This window comes from Leucopleurus acutus (assembly GCF_964270905.1).
Source record: "Leucopleurus acutus genome assembly, chromosome: 19".
NCBI classification, from domain to species: domain Eukaryota; kingdom Metazoa; phylum Chordata; class Mammalia; order Artiodactyla; family Delphinidae; genus Leucopleurus; species Leucopleurus acutus.
The window spans coordinates 1,315,091-1,333,930 of record NC_139161.1 but is presented as its reverse complement, the minus strand read 5'-3'; the positions used below and the strand labels follow the sequence as shown (position 1 = coordinate 1,333,930).

General features: G+C 48.9%; 1 protein-coding gene across 12 annotated transcripts in view; it reads right to left on the bottom strand.

Moving 5' to 3' along the window:
- CEP112 (centrosomal protein 112) overlaps window positions 1-18,840 on the bottom strand; it is a 422,061-nt gene that overhangs the window by 35,597 nt on the left and 367,624 nt on the right. For all 12 annotated transcript variants that reach the window (XM_082861163.1, XM_082861173.1, XM_082861172.1 and 9 more), the window contains one exon: window positions 6,517-6,606. In XM_082861163.1, coding sequence (XP_082717289.1) covers window positions 6,517-6,606 — 90 coding nt within the window. The remainder of the gene's footprint in view (window positions 1-6,516; window positions 6,607-18,840) is intronic.

Genomic DNA, 18,840 nt, shown 5'->3' with positions numbered 1-18,840 from the left:
TGAGGCCACAGGTGAGCCAGGAGAAGTCTTGATAATCCTACGCACCCCAGACGAAAATTATGGAAAAAGTCTGTAATCTTTATTACAAGAAAAGTCTAGAAAAGAATATGTGTAGAAAAAGTCCACCTAGACCGCGTGTAGGATGCGCGTTACAAAGCCCTGTCATCACTGCTCAGGCGTGGTGGCCTTTGAACTCTCCACCCTCAAACTCCCTGCACACACGATGCGGCTAACCCTCCCTCCGTCCCTCCTCCACTTCTTCCTTTCTTCCACGGATTCACTGAGTGCCACGTGGGCCAGGTGCTGGGCTAAGTGCTGAGTGTACGGATGAAGAGGACACAGTCCCAGCTCAGGGACGCTCCCTCAAAGAACAATGTCTCCCGAGGGAGTCTGATGGGAAAATCTTTAATGGAGCGTCACAGAAAGTATGACCAGAGCACAGAGCAAAGGGGGACAGGGCAAGACTGTCCTGAGGTTAAGACTCAGAAGAGCAGAGGCCCCACAAGCAAGTCAGTTCAACAACAAGGGCTGGGGATGCCGTGAAGATGACAGTTGGGTCCTTACCCTCAAGGGGCTTAATGTTTAGTAGGAAACCATCTCTGGTTTTCACGACATTAAATTCTTCTGGCTCTGCTCTCATCTTTCTCACCATTCATCCCTTCTAAATCCTCTCTGGATCTTCCCCTACTTTCTCTGGCCCCTGGAACCTGGTCCAGCCCATGGTTCCGCCCACGGCCCTCTTCCCTCTCTGCTTTTCCTTGTCAGTATCATCCGTCAAGATAATTCAGAAACGTTCGCGCTTCTTTCCTAAGTTCTAGATCCAGATTTTCAACGTGGCCTCTTTCTTACCTTCTAGATTCAGACTTTCTTTCTGGGGTTCTAGTTCAGATTTTTAGCTACCTGTCTCCAAAGGAATGTTCGGCTGCCAGCATCTCAGACTCTGCCTCTAGACAATGATGCTGTTGTCCACTTGGTATTATTTTTGACATATTCCTTTCTTTTACTCTCTAAGTCTGTGTTCTATGAATTTTAAGTGAGTCTTCACATCTACTCTTTTCCTCTTCTACTACCGTTGACAATATCCAGTTCAAGCCCTTTTGATTTCTCTTGCGACTAGTGATGTGAATTTAGTGTGATCACCTATGAATTCATCTCTTTTCGTATTTTTCCTTTTATCTTCTGCTGCTGGATTAATCTTTCTAAAGGAAAGACGCAATCATCTAACACTACCCAGTTAAAGAAAAAACATCCTCAGTGGCTGAAAACTGCTTTCTGACCAATGACCGAAGTCCCCGGCATTGTATCCAAGCTTGTTGGGTGCACAGTGCAGGGTAAGGAGTAGACAGTAACAAAGATTTGATGCTATCGCTATTTTTAGTGGATGAAACGAAGGTAGCTAACTTCCTGGGTCCTCGCCCCACTGACGCCCCCTCCGGCCAGGACGCCCCCGAGCCTGCTCCACCCCCGAACCCCTCGTCCTAGCCCAGGGTCCCCTCTCTGCTGGTGACCAGCTCACGGGGCCTTCTCCTCTGTGAAGAATTATAGCCATGCGCATTGCACCCGCGTTATGCTCTCTAGTTTCTGAGGGTTCACATGCATCTTGTTTTGGCGTTCACGTGAACCCTGCGGGAGGTGCTATTACTGACATCTTAGGAGCCTGATATGGGCACAAGTTAAGTGACTTGCCCAAGACCACACGACCGGTGGTGGCAGAGGCGGACTGCTACCTGCAGTGCTTCCCTGCTGCGTCCTACTCGTCCTTGAAGCCTCTTCTGTTTCCCCTCCCTGTGTCTTGCTAGGGGTCTCAGGACAACCTCTGTTCCCTCCCCAAACACAGGGAATGACCAGATTCACCTCTGCTGAAGCATCTGCTGTGTCTAGGCCTTAACTGGCTATAAAATGCCTGCTGCAAGGCTGTGACTGGAATATATTTTAAGACACTTTAGGGTGACCTGCGCCTGCACAGCCCAGACCTGAATGCCTGGACACACCAGGTTTAGATGAGAACTAAACCAGCCGGTGGCTGAAACACGCCAGCCAGGAAACCCGAGAGGCCCCGGCCGCAGGTGCTGGAAACACTTCCTGCCTGTCAGCAAGCACCAGGCCCTGCCTTGGGTGCTGGACCCTTTCCCGCAGGGTCGGGAAGACGGCGGGCAGTACCAGGGCTGCATTCTTCCCGCATCGTGTGAGCTGAGCCTCGAAGCCTTTGGAAGAAGAAGAACGTCTTATAAATGCCATGACTGCAGTCTACACTTTACACCCATCTCTGCTCTGCTAGACTGTAAACTTCTTGCGGCTGGAAGGAGAACTCATCCGTGTTTCTTCTCAGTACCTGTCATGGGCCAGCACAACACGCCTGTCAAAGGCATGCAATGTGGGGTAATTGTATGACGCTGCTGTGAAATGCACGGCACTGCATTCCCTTTATTAGGTCTCAAAGTATTAGTTCTTCTCACTAATTTATGTAAAAGAATCTTCTGGGAAACGGAGTGATCCATGTAATCAAAGCTACTCATACGTTCGAAACTGAAAAAGCCCAGTTCAAAGCAGGGGTTTTGTTACGTGCATATTAACATTTATATTACGTATTACACGAGGTTCAAGGCTGACGTTGTTTAGCGCCTCCGTGGTAAGTATATGCCTGCTTTGCACAGTGTTAAGAGCGCCAAGTAAAACTGTAGACTGTTTCTTTTCCTCCCTCTCTTTTCTATAATTTATCAGACCGAATTATTTTGGCAAGGGCTAGCAAATCACCTAGTCTCCCTGTGAATAATGAGACATTGTTTGTTCCCAGATAGGAGATTTATTTTTACCCACAGCCTGAACCCGAGTGATACACGCCATAGATGCATTTCACACTGTGGTCAATACAGTGGAAAATCATATCCCGGGGTGGGCCGTCCGCTTCCCCCTGCCCCGCCCCGGTTCTGCCACTGCCATGCTAGGGAAGTCGCGGCCTTTTCCACTGACTCAGTTTCCTTACATAACAAGGACGTCTGATCAGAGCTCTGATCTCCCCTCCCTTGCTGCAACTGCGGGATTCTTGCCCGGATCTTATCGGGAATTAGAAATTATTAACTCCTGGGATGGAGAAAAAGAATGATCGCTTTTAATTACTTTCCTATTTCTGGATTACAGGAAAGATATGTTTCTATAAGGCTGACTGAGAAGGAAGTTGGTCTTTTCTAATTTTATTGGTGTTGTCTCGACGCTTCACAAGGGGCAAATTAACCCTTTGTAACCACGGATAAACCAGCCTTCCCTGGGCGCCCTGGTGGCAGACCTGCCGAGGGTGTGGAGTTAGAGGAGAGGGTTGATGCCACTGGGGCAAGTGGTGGGCAGCTAGGGTACCACCCATCAAGACCTGATGAGAAGCAGCTTTTTGCGTTTAATTAAAAACACAACTTTTAGAATGCCTCATTCATTTTTTTGTTTTTATAAAATCAAAACACAGGAATTTTTCTTAAATGAAAAACAGAGACAGTTTCAACTTTTTTTTTTTTAAGCAAGCGAGTTAAAAAAGAAGCCCAGGAAATTGTCCTTTGTAATCCTGCCAGTTTCAATTTTGATTCTTTATGCAACTAGTATCAGGATAATAATACTTGGTTGAAATGAAAGAGAAGAAAAGTTCCAAGAAGCTGTTCTGCACACATTTTGGTTGTTTGATTGGCTGATGTCAGGCTAGCTACTGTTATTTTGCAATTGCTTTGACAGACGCAGAGAAGAACAGAACAATTTCAACATTTTAAAATCCCTCAGTAAGCATATATATAATCAGACCCTAAAAACTGTACATGACGATACTTCTATACTTCTAATTACTTTTGACTACCTCTATTAGTGTCGCGAATGGAAAGGTCAGATTTAGATAAAAGTTACATCAAATTAAATATAGATGAATAGTATTTATGAAGTGCCCATGATTTGTTCTTCAGCTTTCCTGAAACAATTGGCATTTCTGCTTAGCTACACCCTAGGATCTCGTGGAAAGAACCCAACATTTCATGGTTGCAAAGATTATGAAATATTCAGCTTTACCCATGGGTATTTCCTGACATTTCTTTGGTGAACTGGAGGCTAATAGAAGATATCAGGAATTAGCGTAAGAAACAGTCTAGAAAGCTATTGTCACTACAAAGATGAAAGCAACTTTGATGATCAAGCAGAAGCCAATGAAATAAGACTGAAGTGGTTCCTGAATCCTCCCTATTGTCCATCTGGGATTTCTTAATTTCCCGGCTCTCAATATGTTACGGAATTTTCCGTGTGAAGTTCTGCCATGAGTTAGAGTGATGTCAACGAAGTTTTACCTTAAGTCATATTCTATCACAAACTGGGGAGGGCCCAGTCCTCCAGGGAGACCTGTTTCCTGCTTTTAAGAAGCTTGTCTTCTTTTAGTTCCAGGCCCCCCAGCCAGCTGGGGGGTGACCTCAGTGGCAGCTGAGCCTGTGCCAGCCCCACCTGAAGGCCACACAGCCACCCAAGGACGCATTTTCACCTGTGGCCAAATGGGCTCTGCTTCCGTCTGCCTTGCTCTTCACTGCTCTCTGCCCACAGAGAGTTAATGGCGTTGCCCGCTGTACCGGGTGTCTGGGGCGGTATTTTTTTCCCTGCCGTCCTTAATAAACTCACTTTCCCTATCACTGCTAGGCAGCTTTCTAAACTAGAAATGCTGTAACTTAAAAACTGTCGAGGGGCTTCCCTGGGGGCGCAGTGGTTGAGAGTCCGCCTGCCGATGAAGGGGACACAGGTTCGTGCCCCTGTCCGGGAAGATCCCACATGCCGTGGAGCGGCTGGGCCCGTGAGCCACGGCCGCTGAGCCTGCGCGTCCGGAGCCTGTGCTCCGCAACGGGAGGGGCCACAGAAGTGAGAGGCCTGCACACCGCAAAAAAAAAAAAGAAAGAAAAAAAAACCCAGAACTGTCATGAAAGGAGCAAAGATTTGGAATTCAGCTAAACCAGGGTGTGAATCCACCTGTACTGGTTACCAGCTGTGTGACCTTGGACGTGTCACTTAACCTCTCTGGGTTTTAGCGTGCCAATTGGGAAATGGGGGGGTAATACTGGCCTTACATGGTTATTATCAGGATAAATGAACTAACATGTGTAACGTTTCTTGTACAGTGTCTCTCATCTTGTGGGCCTTCAATAAATATAGTTACTATTAGTTTTTCATCCTAGAATTTCCTATTTTGTGACCCTATCATGGACTGTCCGACACAGACCCTATACAAGACATATCGTATATAGACATGATATATACATACATGACACAAAGATGACATGTATATGATGCAGGGTATACATTAGACAGCAGGAAGGAATTACAGGAGGTCAAGTCCATTCAGTAATGTATTATTACGTGGCACCTATTAGACGCTCACACCTGCCATTCTGTGCAATCCCTACCTTGGGGTCTTGTTTGTAGACAACTCCAGAGATGACAAAGTTCCTCTATTCGCCTTACTTCAGGGCTTACTCTTCTGACAAGGCCGAAATGACCTAACCCAATATCCCTGCACTGAATTGACTACGAGACAACCAAAGTATAAGCGTCTGCCAACACCTACAGCGGGTTCTGTCCATAAAGATTTGTGGCACTTAGAAGAATTTTAGTAATGCTGTACGCAGTAGCTGAGGACAGTGCGTTTACAAAAGGTTTCATTAAGACTCATGAAGTTTATTAATACACGGTTGACTTTTCAGTTTAAATTTAGTTAAATTTACTTTAAATGTAAAAGAATTGGATGAAAATGATCCTGTGGTCATTGGCTATCGTCAAAGCCAGACTATTCTGGTTATACTAGATTGTTTCATTAACACACTGGAAAGAAGGAGGAGAAAATTAAAATTCAAGAGAAAACATGATCTACGTCCCTGTGTTCTGATATGAGGACGCAGCAGACACCGTTGGCTGCGTCCCCAACACATTTCCCCTCTCCCTTGTCCGGGCTGTCCTTCCTTTTATGACTCCAACGCCGGCAGGCAGACCCTAAGTGGTCCAGCCTAGTTTGGTAACCTCCAGCCTCCCGCCAGGGATTGGACCTGTGACCTGCTCTGAGCGTGTGACCTGCTCTGGCCAATGAGATGAGAAGGGAGTTGCGTACGGGGGTGCTTCTGGGAAAGGTCTCCTGACTTTGCGGAAGGACACCCCGGAAACGTAAGTCCCTTTTTGCCCCTGGATACTGCTAGATCTGCGCGGGATGCCTGGAGCTGCTGTGAGCACCGCGGAGCTGGCTTTGGGATGGACCCTACACGGGACGGGAGGTAGAGCCGCGGGAGCGCGAGAGAGGCGGAGCCAGCGACCCAGGGCTCCCTGCCCTGAGCCCACCCTACCTACAGGCTTTCTGCGACAGAGGTTAACAGGTTGCGAGGCAACAGATCCCTTTGTTGTTTACGCGCAGCAAGGGGCCGAGGATTCTGTTACTCGCGGCCAAAGCACCCGGTGGAAACAGGACACACGTGACCTCCTGGACCTGGAGAAAGTGAACGAGCAAACCAGCCGAGCGGGCAGTACCTGCTCCTGTGATTCCAGTTCCTTGTGCTGCAGTTTTTTCTCCAAACATCGTGCTTGATTCGAGCGCTTTTCTAGCTCGTCTTGTAAAGCCTGAAACGGTATAAGATAAATACAAAAACATTAAAAATTAGCAGCCTTGGAAAAAAGCTTTACCACCTGAACTGGTATCAAAAAGGCCTCAGCTCTGGTCTATTACTGCAGCTCCAAAACCAGCCTTCTCGTTTCAGGCCCAGATGTTTTCTACTTTAGGAATAACTAGTATCAAAAACTCCAAACTCACACACCAGACACATTAGCAGGTGTCAATGCATCTTATAAAAACATCTCCTATTCCCAGCATAGACACACAAGCACGCAATAAAGTGTAGAACTATTGCTAATTAAAGTAGCCCTATCAGGACACCTGCGAGGTACACCCACACTCTGAAAAGTGTCCTGATAGCTAGGAATCGTAACACTGGACCGACATGACACTGTTCAAAATTATACTCTGGTCATTGGAGTATGTCATGGTAACCTTAAAGGCATTTTTAATTAAGCCGTCGAAGATGGCATGGAATTTGAGGAAACTGTAAGAAATAGACAGAGATGAACACTTTCAGTTGCCAAGTAGCTGTTGGAAATCAAATTCAGGTTCAGGCTGGGGGAAGCCGGGAATGGAAAGATCAGTAAATATCACTGTATCCATTACTACTTTAAGTAAAGAGGTGAACTAGAAAAGAAACAGGATCCATTCAAACAATCTGATGTTAATTATAGACATAGCACGTGGGAAATGACGGTGAACAGAACACACTCTCAAAGAGTGACTGCAAAGATGCTAAACGAATTCTCAAAATAAAATTCATTCAATTAAGACTCCTGAGTTTCTGCTCTAGGCGAAGGACTGTGACACGTATTCCAAATAAAGCGGTGAAAGAAAACAGACGAAACACATTCCCGGCTCTCACGGAGCTTCTGCTGTACTGGGGCAGACAATAAGCAAACGGTGAGCATGATATATGTCAGTGGTAAGTGCGGAGGGAAAATACTGCGGGGAAGGAGGCTATCCTGGAACGCGGTGAGGAGGGGTGCTGCCGTCTTAAACAGATGGCCCAAGACAACCTAACTGAGCCAAACCTGAAGGAGAAGAGCGAGCAGGTCACAGAGACACGTGCAGGAAGAACCTTCCAGGCAGGGACCCCTGCACATACCGGGGGTCGAGTCACGTCAGGTCCCGTGAAGCCTCAGGGGGCACTTGAGGACTTCAGGCTTTATTCGAGGTAGACGGGGGCTCCTGGAGGGCTGTGGGCAGGGTTGCTTTGGTTGCCGTGAAAAACAGATGGAAGAGGGACACGGGCAGAGGCAGAGAGGCAGGGTCGAGGCCGTGAAAACACACCGGGAAAGGGTGGTGGAGAACTGGACCAGCCGGGGGCGAGGCAGCGGCAGCTTCCCAGTCTATCTGAAGATAGAGATCGCAGCTCCAGGGAAAGGACGCAGAGCATGAGAAGTAAAACCAGAGAAGAGACCCCGGGACTTTGGCTTGAGCAGGCAGAAGACCGCAGCTGGGGAGCTTCGGGACGGGAGGGGCCGGTGTGGGGGGGGGGGCGGAGCTCAGCCTGCGGCGCGTCGAGTGCGGGACGCCTGTTCCACATCCAGGCCGGGATGCCGGGCAGCAGCTGGGGGAAGAGTCTGCAGTTCAGACACGATGTCTCGGTTTGTATCCACTAAAAATTCTTTCAGTGCAATTCCAGCCTTTTCTCCATGCAGACAGAGACCGTGGTTCTTACCTTTTTCTGGAGTTCTAGCTCCACTGGAGCGTCTGGCAAATGCCGTGTGGTCACTCCCCACGTGGAAAACAGTGCTTATTATTTTGCCTGTGATTTCAGGGAGTCCAGTTGCCTGAAGCCTGTCCCTGGATGGACCCCAGGCTAAGAACCTCTATTTAAAAGAGTATAGGGCTTCCCTGGTGGCGCAGTGGTTGAGCGTCCGCCTGCCGATGCAGGGGACGCGGGTTCGTGCCCCGGTCTGGGAAGATCCCACATGCTATGGAGCGGCTGGGCCCGTGAGCCATGGCTGCTGGGCCTGCGCGTCCGGAGCCTGTGCTCCGCAACGGGAGAGGCCACGACAGTGAGAGGCACGCGTACCGCAAAAAAAAAAACAAGCAAAAAAACTCAAAAAAAAAATCAGTTTAAAAAATGGAAAGTAACCAAGTAATATCCCACTTTCCAAAAAGTGAAAATGTATCAGACTAAAGGAAAAGGACAGCTGTTCCTGGTCTCATATTCTAAAAAGTTATTAGGTCACGAGATGTTCATCCTCAGTTTGCCAGAGGCCTGTATGAACACAACCACAACTACCGAGCGAGCACAAGAAGGACCTTTCTTTTAAGTTGTGGCTTCTTTATTCAAAAACCTTCCAATTTGACATTTGACACACCCACAAAACAGAACTTTTACTCTATTCCTGAGAAAAGCCCAAGATCATTAAAGAATGGAGTGTCCAACACTGGGTCAAAAATCTAAAACAAAATCCAACTTGAACGGCCACGCTGTTTATTCTGCACAAGGAGGCCCCGCCTCAGCTCTGCTGTGTGAACTTGCATCACTGCAGAAAGACGGTTCTTCTCTCCCAGTTAAACCTGCCTTTAAATGCCATGCAAGTGGGCTTGCTGGGCCCGGCCACCCTCAGCTGGCTCTCGGAGAACTTCGTGGGGACTGTGAACAAAGAATGACATTTTCCAGAAGAAAAACGTACATGACATAAGCAGCTCTACAAGAACAACGAGGGCAGGCCACACTCTTTAAAAGGGAGCCGGTTATAGGATAATTTGATTTGTTTATTTAAAATATGAAAGTAGTGACAGCACATTAAAGTGTAAAAGATTTGACAGTTTCATGGACTCTCCAGGGCGAGGAGAAGCCAGGGTAGCTAGTGAGCCCCGGGGGCACCTGTGATGGTCCCAGAGCTCTGCTGTTCGTCGGAGAAAGAGTATTATAGTCAACGCTGTTTCCATAAAACTTATAAACATGGTTCGAGGCCAGCTGCTCAACTCGTAAAGCCACGCATTAAGGACTTCTAAAAACCAAAGTATCGGGGCTTCCCTGGTGGCGCAGTGGTTAAGAATCCTCCTGCCGATGCAGGGGACGCGGGTTCGAGCCCTGGTCCTGGAAGATCCCACATGCCGCGGAACGACTTAGCCCATGCGCCACAACTACTGAGCCTGCGCTCTAGAGCCCGCGAGTCACAACTACTGAGCCCACGTGCCTAGAGCCCGTGCTTCCCAAGAGAAGCCACCGCCATGGGAAGCCCGCGCACCTCAACGAACAGTAGCCCCCGCTCACCACAACTAGAGAAAGCCCGCGCGCAGCAATGAAGACCCAAGGCAGCCAAAACAAAACAAAACAAAACACCGAAGTATCTCTCATAGGCCTTAAACAAGCACGAAATGATGGCAGATACATGCCTTTTAATAATGGACACATGAAATGCAAGTTCGTTTGAATTATAAGTGGTTAAAAAGTTATTTAATAAAGGAAAACTTCATTGGAAAGGAGAAAGACTGGGCTGTAATGATACACAAGATATAGTCAGAGCGTCCCTAGTGTACAAGGCATGACAGAGGCTTTCAGACTTAGGATTTAGCACAAGTTTTTCTAGAGATTTCTGACCTTGTCTTTGGCCAAACTCTCAGCCAGGTCCCCCCCTCATCTGAGGGTGGGACTGGGGGGTGGGCGTCCATCTGGCCGGCCGAGCACGCAGACTTGTCTCATAACCCGGGACACCTGCACTGCAGGGTCTCACCAGACGGCATGATCTCAAACTCCCCACTTTCCCATCTTTACCAAAAACCTCAGTTGTGAGAAATGTGGAAAAATCCACTTGCAGATCGAAACAGAATCAGTAGCACAGAAGTCACCTTTCTCCTGAATCGCACATTCTACAGAACTGTGCCCTCCACTTTTTAGGAGTTTTCAGGCCGGTTCTCACTGACTTGAGATTCGGTGTGTCTTCCGTGCACCCTGCCTCATTCTGTGTTGCCAGGTCGTGGCTCACGCTTGTGTCTGGCTTTGTCACAAGTCACCACGAGGTCGGCGGTACATCTTCTGGGCCAGCCATCCGTATGAGGGCCGAAGCGTAAACGGCTCCTTCCCTGAGTGCTGGCCCATGGAACGTGTTCTCCCGGAAGTGGGACCTTGAATGGTGCAGGTTCTTTTATTTGAAGGGACTGGATTAAATCAGATGTAAGCAAAAAAGATTGCGGATGAAGTTTTGCCCTATTTAAGTATAAAACTGGGTCGCTGATTTTGTGTTAAGTCTGTGGTCGGGAATCAAGGAGGCCGACGAACCTCTGCAGGGTGAGACACAGGAGGGGCCTCACCAGCGGCACCTCCGCGTAGCCAAGGAGATGAGCAAGGAAGGAAAGCAGAGCGTATGAAAGACGCTGCCAAGAAGGAGCCAGTCCCACAAACTTAAAAACTGGTGAAGCCGGGTGGTGGGTAGATGGGGATTCTGCATATTATTCTCCCTACTTCTGCGTATGTTTGAAAGTTTCCATAATAAAGAAAAAAAGAATTTTTAAAGCTTTTTCTAGTTAAAAAACATGAAGTCACCATATCCTTCCTTTCATGAGGTTTGAATTTACTGTTTTACTTCAGAAAAAACAGATGATTCATTCGTCCTTCAGTGAACAGGCGGGATGTGTAAGGATTTCCCCATGTATATTTTGGAAGCAGGGAGTGGGGTGTTCATATTTTGACCTAAGGAGAAGATAACAGGAAAGGGAAGGCTTACTTATATTTTTATTGAGATACAATTTACTTATGGTAAAACTCTAAAATTTCTTAAAAAAAAATGGTGATGGTCTGTTTTCCATTTAAAACATGTAATATGATTTAAAAGTTTGTGTCATAAAATATCTGTTCAGATAATAAAATCTTGCTTCTAAACCATCTTCCACTGATTGGTTTATCCATCAAACCGAAATGACACCCGACCTGTGACTAGAGTGAAGAGACACAAATTCTAAAAGGGAAGGAAGCAGAACTCTCATTTAAACCTTAACTGCCTTTTTAACAATGCCCAAGATTAAATGGTGCTGACAATATTTCTGATCAGTAGGTCTCCTTTGACAGGTAAATTGACACAGAAACAGCAAATGCTTTTCTTTCTACTACTGCTAACCGAAAGGTAAGGGAAAATTAAATAAAACAATAAAATCTCATTACTTTTTTTAAAAAAATCACGTCTTAAACAATTGGGATCCAGCAAAAAGCCCAAGCCCTGTGCCCCGGATGAGGAGATACAAATCTGGGGTTAGGGGAGGTGAAACAAGAGCAGAGAGTGGCGTTTTGACCGGGGGGCCTTGCTGGCTGCTTACACAGGCCCCTGTGACTCCTTTATTCATTTTATTTTATTTTTAAGTAGGCTAAACCTACTGACAAAAGCAACAAGTCTTCTTCAGCTGAAATGCCGGTCAAGATTTCTTTTAAAGTGATTTCTTCAGACCTACCCAGAATGAATAACAAACCGTAAAAACGTTTTTTTAGTGATTCTGTAGCACCGAGAACAGGTTTGTGCTCTAGAGGTGAAGTCACTGAACGAGAACCACAGTTACTGCCGAGGCCACTAACATATTCAAAACACGATAGTATAATTTTTTTCCTTTAAGGCTTCCATTCAGGCTTTTAATTTTTTCACGCTACATGCAGGTACCTTTTTTTTTTTCTTTTTTTAACCCTCATAAGTCAGCCTCTCGTGGTACTGGTATGAAGAAAAGGGGTTTCAATACATATGATACTCTTCACATGAGGCAACATTCCTTTCCGGTGAAAACTTTTCAGTTGTTGCAACAAACCGCAGGAATGAGAAATTGCACTTTGATATGAGCTATTTTATAGTATTTATTAGGCTACTGATTCAACAGAAAAGGCAAAAGTATTGCAGCCAATATAAAAAACAAGAGTAGCACTTTCACCAAAGAATACGAAAGTTTTCGCTTTCCCTCTCTTTTCTTCTCTCTCTCACCTACTTTCAGGCCTTTAAAATTTCCTAAAAACCTTCCTTTAAAAGTCTTAAAACTGCACTTTTTAAAAAGTTAGTGTTTCCCAGTCTTCACAGAGGTTCCAGGAAAAGAAATCACGTTATTCCAAAACTTGGATGATCTAAGGAAGCTGGAAGGTCCTAACACACCTCGTTAATGTTCCCCAGTCACACAGAGACCGTCCTGACATCACCCACGTCTCCTCTGGGAGTGGTCAGTGCATCTGTACTCAGGAAATTCAAAGCACATTTGCCCTACTGCGTCCCTCCAGACAGCTTCACTTGCGAACACATTCTTATCTCGGGTGGTAGGAATCTAGGATCAAGTTCAAGAAGCCCGGCTACGATGTTTCAGGATCTCAGAGGAATTTCCTCATTCAGCCTGTGTGATAAGCATTTGCACTGCAGTCAGTCTCTGCAGAACAGAGGCCGCCCCTCCTCTGCGTGAGCCCAGGGAATGCGGAGCGCCCGTAAGTCACTGGTTTAAATTTTTACTTACTTACATGTCTAATCGTTCACACGTGCAGTCCCCCGAGCCTGCAGCATCATTCCAACCCCTGCCAACAGACGTGAATTTCTACCCTGTTGAACCTGAAGTCGTATTTCTCACTAAGTCAGTATGTCCCCTATATGATAACGTATTTATGAATTGTGAATTCATCTGACTTCCCCCCTGCATCTTAGACTATGAGCTTCACAAGGGTAGCACTCCTGCCCATATTTTTAAAGTGATCTCTGAAACGCTTAGTAAAGTGTTGGGACTATGGTAATAGTAGTTACTGGTGACATGAACCACTTATATAAAGAACAAGCTGCTTTTCATTGGAAACAGTTGGGGTGTTCCTGCTAAAACTTCTCCAGATTTCATCCCCCCCCCCTCAAATTACATAACTCCCTTTCCTTACTGTGTCCCTAGCTAAAAATGTCTGAGGTTTACCCAGTCTGCTCCCTCAACTGTCCAAGGGGTGTCCCTTCTTGTTTCCTCAAGGGAGTGCATGCATCAGTGCCCTCATTTCTCTTTTCAAATTCTAAGGGGTTGGTCACAACTAGCGGACATTTAGTCCTGTCCAAAATGGCCATTGAGACGTTGGTCCAGGCCAAAAGGTCCTTGGTGTTTGCGCCTATCAAAACGTCCACTGGATTCAAACAGCCCATTACATTTCTTTATACTTTGGTTAATAGAATAAATGTATTAAAGACACTATCATTTTTATTGGTCCAATAATTGTGCTGTGGCTACAGCTGCCAATGATAACCCCCCTGCCTCGGTGGCCGGGCACAGGAGTAGGTAGACGGGCTGGGGTCCAACTCCTACAGAATCGCGGGGGTCGTATTAAGTATGTGCACCAAGAGGAGACCTGAAGTTAGAGAAACGCGCAGAGGATGGCAAGTCGGGGCTGGGATCTCGCGGCGCATGGTGTGTTGACACGTCACCGGGCATCTGGCGGAGGGTGGAGTTTGAAGGGAGGAGCCTGGCCCAGCCTCCATGTAACACGGGCAGTGACAGAGCACTGGCTCTGGAGGAGCGAGGACAGGCGTGCTCTCCTGATACACGGCAGTCGCGTGTGACAGCCACCGTGAGGGGACACCAGGCATCTGATTAACCCTCCCACCGCTGCCCCATTGCCAGGGGTTAACGGGAGATGTTCTCTTGAATCAGCGTCCTGTAGATGGACCATCCTGGGGGGCCACAAGGAGCACCTGCTGCTCTCTGGAGGGGTTTCAGTGGGTGTGACCCCCATACGTACCTGCTAGTCAGCGTGGGCCGCCGTGCCCTCAGCTGCTGCCCAGCTACCGGCTGACCCAGCCCAGCCAAATGGGGTGTGGAATCCCTCAGACATTAGTAAGGTTCCCCTACCAGTAAACCAGTCATCACTGGTCAGATGACTACAAAAGAAAAAAAGTAGCCCTTCTTCTGTTGCTTGGCAATATAACACCTTTATCTGGAAGTTCTCAGTGGAATATGGCAGCAATAGTATACTCACAAAAAGAAAAGCCAGTGCTACATGATGCTGGTTTCTGTTACCGTTTCCACTTTTATAACAGGAAGAGGAGTAAAAGGCACTGACACCACGAAGAGGTGGGGCTCTGCAGTGCCTGATGGACGACTAGTTGGGATCTGGATAACATGACAATCATTCCAGACGGGACCAGAAAGCACCCGCACAAGGTGGACGCTGAAGGGGAGATAAGGAAGCCCGACAGGTTAAAATGACATGCAGAGAAGAATCAAACGCAAAGCCACGGAAGAACTCTCTCCGTGATATTCGTGATGAAGGAGTCCTGATGATGCTGCCAGAAAGAACTCACTGAAGAGGCAAGTCAACCCAATGTCATCGCATGCAATTGAAATTCCAGATGAGTATAAAGGGACCAGAGGCAGAAGACCATTTCCTGGGGACGATTCAGGTGCTCAAGACAATGAAAGAATTCTGATTTGCACGGCTTGTGACACTGTTCGCTCCTTAGGTGCCAGGCACACTATTCAGTGACAACACCTCCAAGCGGCACCGACACAGGTCACGCACGTATGGACTGTGAGCTGCTGTGTGACGCTACACTGCGCCTCCGATGGACCCTTTAACCGTGAACAGGCAAAAGTACACTTACGGATACATACACGAGAACACACTCGCATTTGCACAGGGAAGAAGGCTCAGCGTTAACCCTTCACTGTGCAGACGGGTCTCAAGATTGCAACCATGACTGCAATTCAACTACTCAACCTAACGCAGCTGTACGAGGATGCCTGTTTCACCTTTCACAATCACTGTGGCGAAAAATACCTTCTTTGGGTCTAACATGGGGGTGTATGACAACGGAAAGTAACACCTGTACACCTGTAAGCGTGCATGCGTGCTGTTTAAACTTCCATTTGTGCCTTTGGAAGATGAAAATGACACTTTGGAGTACGCTGTGGAGAAGGCGGAAGAGAAATCAGATGGCCAGAGAGTCGTGCTGAGGGTGTGTGTCCGTGGAAGGACTGGCAGGGCAGAGGACCAGACGCCCCAAGAGTGCAGCAGAAACCTGGAACGTTCACACGCCAGTACTAAACGGTGATCACAGGACAGACAGCCCAGCAGAAGCTGGCACGGCACATCTCAGAAGCTGGTGGTAGCGCATCACCCTTCCATGTGGAGATTTACTGAAGCGCTAACAGACAAACGGCAAAGTCGCGACAAGCTGTCACCCAGGTTCCTGGTGGTCACACTCAGGGACAGCTCCAGCTTCACAACAACACTGACAAGATCAAATTCATACAACCGAAACTGTACACAGATATTATCTAACACATACGACGCCAATAGTCGGGTCCAGACGTACTTGAGAGTAATTTTGCTCATAGGCTTAAGAGCAACCCTGCGGAGTCACGATGAGGAGGAACAACAACAAAATCCAAAATCCACCACGAACGACAATAAAAATAACGTCAATAAAATTTTAACTAGGTTAAATGTTTGTATTATTTAGTGAATCGTGGACCCAGTGGCCGTTCTGGACAGGACCACGTGCCCGGCAAGGCTCGGCCACACTGCTGACCCCTCCCTTTCTGCCAAGCCTCTCTCGGCGTCTCGTCTCTCCCCGCTGCCTGCTGGAAACTGGTCCCCTTGCGCGCGTTGCTCGGGGGAACAGACGTCGGCTCTGGGGAGACACCCTCCAGGCCCCTTCAGTCCTGATGCTCCTTTTTCCCATGACGGCCACGTTTCTCAAGCATTTTACTCCGTGGCCCAGATTCTCGCCCATCAGCCACCATTCTCCTCACCTGGAGCCTGGCTTTGGCCTCCGCACCTTATCAAACTTGCTCTCTGCAGGGTCTGCAGTGAAGCTTTCCTGCCAACGCGATGGCCTTTCTCGCATCTCTGCCTGCCTCGACCTTTCTGCTGCCCTGAGCGCTGCGAGAGCCCCCGCTTCCAGGGCTGCTCCGAGGCCACGAGGCCCTGGCGGCCCTCCTCCTCCTCCAGCGCTTTGCTCATCCTCCTGTTCTTCCCTTTAAATTGTGGATCTTTCCGGAACCAGGTTCTCGTCGCTCCATTTTCCTCTCTAAACAGTCTTCTTTAGACAATCCATTTCATACATTAATAAAAGTATGTCTATGATCTGAACGTATACCAGGCCCCGTGTCAAACGTTACCCTGCGAAAGCACTGGCTCCTGTGTATATGGCAGATTTATAAAGGAATAGTTACATCATGTAAACAGCACCAAAGAGAGGTCTTGGCAAGCATGGAGGAAGGCGGGACGTGGGGAGGAAGACGAGCGGGGAGGAGGGCTGTGGCCGCGGGAGGCGCAGGGAAGGTGTCCGCACAGATTCACTGCAGAGGGCAAGGCGTGGCCACACGGGGGCAGGCTGCTGGTGGCACACGGGGCCTGGCATGCGGACGGTGGGCCTGGAACCAACTAGCAGAGGCAGCCTGGGCTCCCGAGACGGGCCTCGGGGGCCGAGGGAACTATGGATTCTGTCCTGCAGTAAAGGGAACCACCAAAGGGCCCAGGGTGACCAGCTGGACGGATCAGGGAGAACATCCAGGTGACAGCGTGGCAAGCGGAAGTGCTTTCAGAGCCTCGGCCAGACACACGTGCGCGTCCACGGGACCAGCCGGGAAAGAGCGTGCCTCCGCGCTGCGTGTCAGCGTGGGAGAAAACGGTGCTCGAAGCCTCACGGCCGTCTGTGCCAAAGCTGGGCACAGGGATTTTGCCGAGGGTTAGGAATACAGAATGAGGCAGAACGGCAAGTTTCAGGTCAGTGAGAGATGTTGCGGAAACCCTAAAAAAATCAAAAGAAATTTAAAAAGCACAATTTTCCAGACTGTCTTGTGCAGGACCATCTGCCTTAGGAGTTGCCCCTGTCAGAGCCGGGGGACCATCACGAGGCCACCTCGATAGCACGAGGGGTGTGGGGCTGGCTTGGATACGAGTTGGGGAGAAGGGCTGGGCCTGGGGCGGGGTGGGGGGGGGGTGCATGCGGGGATGGGAGAAGAGCCAGAGCCAGAACCTCGGGGCTTGGTAAGAGCGCGCCGGCGCGGGTACGAGAGAGGAGGGTTAAAGCAGGACCCCAGCATCGGTGGCGAGCAGCCGCCACCCACCAAGGCGGGGAACACGGTAGAAAAAACACATATGGACAAGAAGAGAGAAAAATAAGTTCCTCGGCGACACACGTTCAGAAGCAACATGACGGCAGGGCCTTGAACATGAGAACACGGGGCCGAGGAAGACACAGCTCGGGGGCGGAGCGACCGTGCGCGGACACCTGCCCGGTAACCGCGGGTCCACTGGGGCCTTCCTGCCGCCGATCCCCGAGCTCAGCCGCGCTCCCATCACCTCCCGAGTCCTCCCTCCACCTGCTTCTCACCCGCGCGCTTCTCACCGGCTGTCAGCAGCGTCACGCCAAACCCACCGAGCTCAAGACGCAGCTCAGGGCACCCCAGCAGCTTGCCCGGCTGCCCTCTGGTCGGCGACGCAGCCGCCTCCCCGCGCCCCGGTTTAACGCGCACAGTCCGCGGGGCGTCACCCCACGCGCGGTGACCGCGCCCGCCACCCACCGGGGGCCCAGCCCCGCCACCCACCGGGGGCCTGGCGCTTCTCCCCGCCTCGCCTGCAACGCTCTTCTTCTCCCTGTACGCCCTGCTACCTCCCTTCAGAAGCCTCCAGTGACCTGGAACGACTCGGTTCGGTTGTACTATGTTTAGACTTTAACGTGATCCATTAAAATGTAGGAAAAGCAGGAAGAAAAAGTTCCTAAGTCACACATTCAACTGTAACAATGATGCCAATGGTTTGCCTCTTACAGTATGACGTCAAAAAAGAAATTATGGGTTGAATTACACCCCTGCCAAAAGATATGTTTAAGTCCTAACCCACAGAACCTCAAAATGTGACCTTGTTTGGACACAGGCTGCTGCAGATGTAATTAGTTAAGATGAAGTCATACTGGAGCAGGTGGGCCCTGCATGCAATCTGACAGGTGTTCTTATGAGAAGAGGAGAAACACCCAGGAAGAGCTGGGCCACGTGACAATGGACATAGAGACTGGAGAGTGAGCCACCTACAAGCTAAGGAGCCCCAAAGATCGCGGAGGACCCGGGAAGGGAACAGAGGCAAGGCAGGAGCCTTCAGAGGGAGCCCGGCCCTGCTTGAGCTCAGACTTCTAGCCTCCAGAACTGTCAGACAACAGCTTTCTGTCTGAAGCCCCCCAGTTTGTGTTACTTTGTTATGGCAGCCCTAGGAAACTAATATACATGGCAAGAAAATTCCCTTGTTTTACATATTTTCTCTCTGAAACTCTACCCTGCCTCCACTCCTCTCG